The 2,954-nt window shown below is 36.0% G+C and overlaps 1 protein-coding gene across 1 annotated transcript; it reads left to right on the top strand.

Moving 5' to 3' along the window:
- Window positions 1-1,461: 1,461 nt before the first annotated feature.
- LOC114665712 (paraneoplastic antigen Ma1-like) lies at window positions 1,462-2,396 on the top strand. Its single transcript, XM_028820335.1, has 2 exons — window positions 1,462-1,597; window positions 1,696-2,396. The coding sequence occupies exons 1-2, from the start codon at window positions 1,462-1,464 to the stop codon at window positions 2,394-2,396; spliced, it is 837 nt and encodes a 278-aa protein (XP_028676168.1).
- Window positions 2,397-2,954: the final 558 nt, after the last annotated feature.

The raw sequence follows: 2,954 nt of genomic DNA, 5'->3' as shown, positions 1-2,954 counted from the left end.
GCTCTGTGATGGACATGGCATATCATCCTGTGTTGCTTTCTACCTTGCACCTGATGCTGCCCAAATGTGCAATATGTCCATTTGACCTTGACCTGCATTAGTAGAAAAGAAAATGAATGGATTATATAGTAGAAAATATCTTTCATAATTGTATCAAGTGGTTTATTACAAAATAATAAATAAACAAACAGTGCCATCTATGCATATGCTCTTAAAAGGTGCATTAGTATTTAGGCAAAACTAATTTTAGTCATACTTAATTGTTTACTTCATATGAAATATAACTTTCAAAATATTTTCATAGTGTGATGTTGTCATGAGGATGATGTTTTTTAATATTATCATATAAATATTCACTTAGCAAAATATTATCTATCTATCTATCTATCTATCTATCTATCTATCTATCTATCTATCTATCTATCTATCTATCTATCTATCTATCTAATCTAATCTACTGTACTTCTCATCTGTCAAATTCATATCAGGACATTACCTTCACAGAGTAATACCCTCCTGTTTATCTAAAAATTTCACTATGTGATCACAGAAATCTCCCAAATGAATTCTGTAGTCACCCCTAGAATACTGCATTTAAGAAAGTTTAAATATGTCACATAACTATCAGCAACATTCATACAATAACAGCAAAAACAGTTTTTCAACCACCAGCACAAGAACTGGTATCTTTCCCAGTGGTGTGATTACTATCTATCTATGATACATTACCATTACTGCATATGAGCTCCAACTAAGCATGCCAACGATTTATATATATATATATATATATATATATATATATATATATATATATATATATATATATATATATATACATATATATGTATATATATATACTGTACATATATATATATATATATATATATTATTGTTGATTTCTATGTGTGAACCTTACCTGTGCTGTAACTCAGACAAATTAATTGAGTTAAGTTAAACTGCAATAATATCCCTTGAATGCTGTGTTTAATAAATGTGTATTATTATTATTATTATTATTATTATTATTAGTTTCTTTTGTTGTTTCCTATCCATGATTGTGTAGAGTGCTTACATGGTGGTTGCATTCAAATAATTAATAAAAGGAGTGAGTGTTTACAAATCATTACTTTGAAATATTGTAACAGCAGGGATACATATAATTGTTTCATTGGACCCATTGGTTATTCAAATTTATTGGGATGTGTTTAATGTGGATCTCACCAGTTAAAATTCATCCTATGTCATAGGTAATGTGCCTGTTCAATGGTGGGAGGGCTACATTTGTGGGGGCTTGTCAGTGATCAAAAAAAATTGTTGTTTTGGTGGGTACTAATGTGATAAATGCTGTTCCTGTATATGTGATGTGTTTTCTGCCTTTCTGAAGTTATTTGTGCTCTACAGTTTTGTATATATATTTTTCAATTTCCGAACTTGTTTGTTTATTGATAAAGTTTGTACAATATGGATGTATGTGAGATTATTGCTTGGTGTAAAGAGAAGAATGTTGCGCTTGAGAATGCTGTTGTTTTAAGCAATGTGCCACTAGACATTACAGACATAGTTGTGTATAGGATGCTAGACACAGTTAAGGGAACCGGCAAGACAAAGTGCATGGTCGATGCAGTGACAAAACAGGTAGGGAGCAGTTTGTCTTAGTAGAGACTTCTAAAAGGGTTTCTGAAATTTCTTTCCCAGCTATTATTGGAATTCCTGATGAAATAGGCCCATGGCCCACTCAAGTACTTAGTGCTACATCCCCTTCATCTGGCAGTAGTAAAGGTGAAGAGTTCCATACTAAGCTTATGTCTTTCTTACAACATGAGGGAAAATCTTTAGCTGACCTACAAAATGTAGCTTCCCCAGCTCTCACACTTAACACTGAGTTAGTTAGCGCAATTAACTCACTAGTTCAGAAATGCCAAGCTACCTCACCAGTAGAAGCAAAGAATTACAGGAAACTGTGCACATTTTCTGGACTGACTCCTACACCAAATGGGGAGGAAGACAATGAGGTATGGGCTGAACACACTACATATATTCTCGAAGAATGGCAGTGTTCTGACAATGTGAAGAAACAGAGACTAATGGAATACCTTAGAGGGCACACAGTAGATATTGTGAGGTTTGCAAAGGTTGAAAATCCTTCAGCTACTTCTTGTGACTACCTAAAGGCTCTAGATACAGCATTTGGTCCCACAGATAATGTATCTGATCTGATGTTGAAGTTCAGAAATACCTTCCAAGGAAAAGGGGAAATGCTATCTGTGTATATAATCAAGCTAGATAAGCTTCTATACAGCGTTCTACGAAAAGGGGGACTGAAGTCTTCTGCATTGAATTGCCTTAGTATTGGCCAAATAATTCAAGGGGCTCGTCCAGATGACATGGCACTGTAAGCTAAGAATGACGCACAAGTTGTGTTAACCACCTCCGTTCACTGAACTTCTAAAAGAAGTGAGAGAAGAAGAGAACATGATTCATAATAGAAGTACTGTTCAGGCCAGTGTAACTATGTCCTCCGTGGCCGCCGACAAAATAGATTCAGCTGACTCTGAGGTTGAGCTGCTAAAGAAAGAAATTAGGGAAATGAGAAGTAAAATGGCTCGTCCACTGTCTGCTGCTGTTGCTCCGGTGACATCAGACACTCCCAAGATGCATAGCCTAGCTACCACTACAGGGAGATGTTCTATAAGCAAAGCAGGTGGTGGAGAAAACATCTTCTGCTATAAATGTGGAGAGGATGGCCACTTTAAACAGGACTGTGCAAATGAGAAGAACTTGAGAAAAGTGAATCAAAGACTCATTAAAGGGTGACGGGAAACTACTCTGGGGCTCAGTAGAGGAATGGGCTGAAGCTCCTCAAAAGACACGTTCTACCCAGTGCAATGAACTAAACGAAAAGAAAGCTGTGCTCCCATCAGGGCTAGTTGGGCCTAGCGCTATCCTTCCTATAC

This window comes from Erpetoichthys calabaricus, chromosome 15, assembly GCF_900747795.2.
Source record: "Erpetoichthys calabaricus chromosome 15, fErpCal1.3, whole genome shotgun sequence".
NCBI classification, from domain to species: domain Eukaryota; kingdom Metazoa; phylum Chordata; class Cladistia; order Polypteriformes; family Polypteridae; genus Erpetoichthys; species Erpetoichthys calabaricus.
This window is presented reverse-complemented; position numbering and strand designations above follow the sequence as displayed.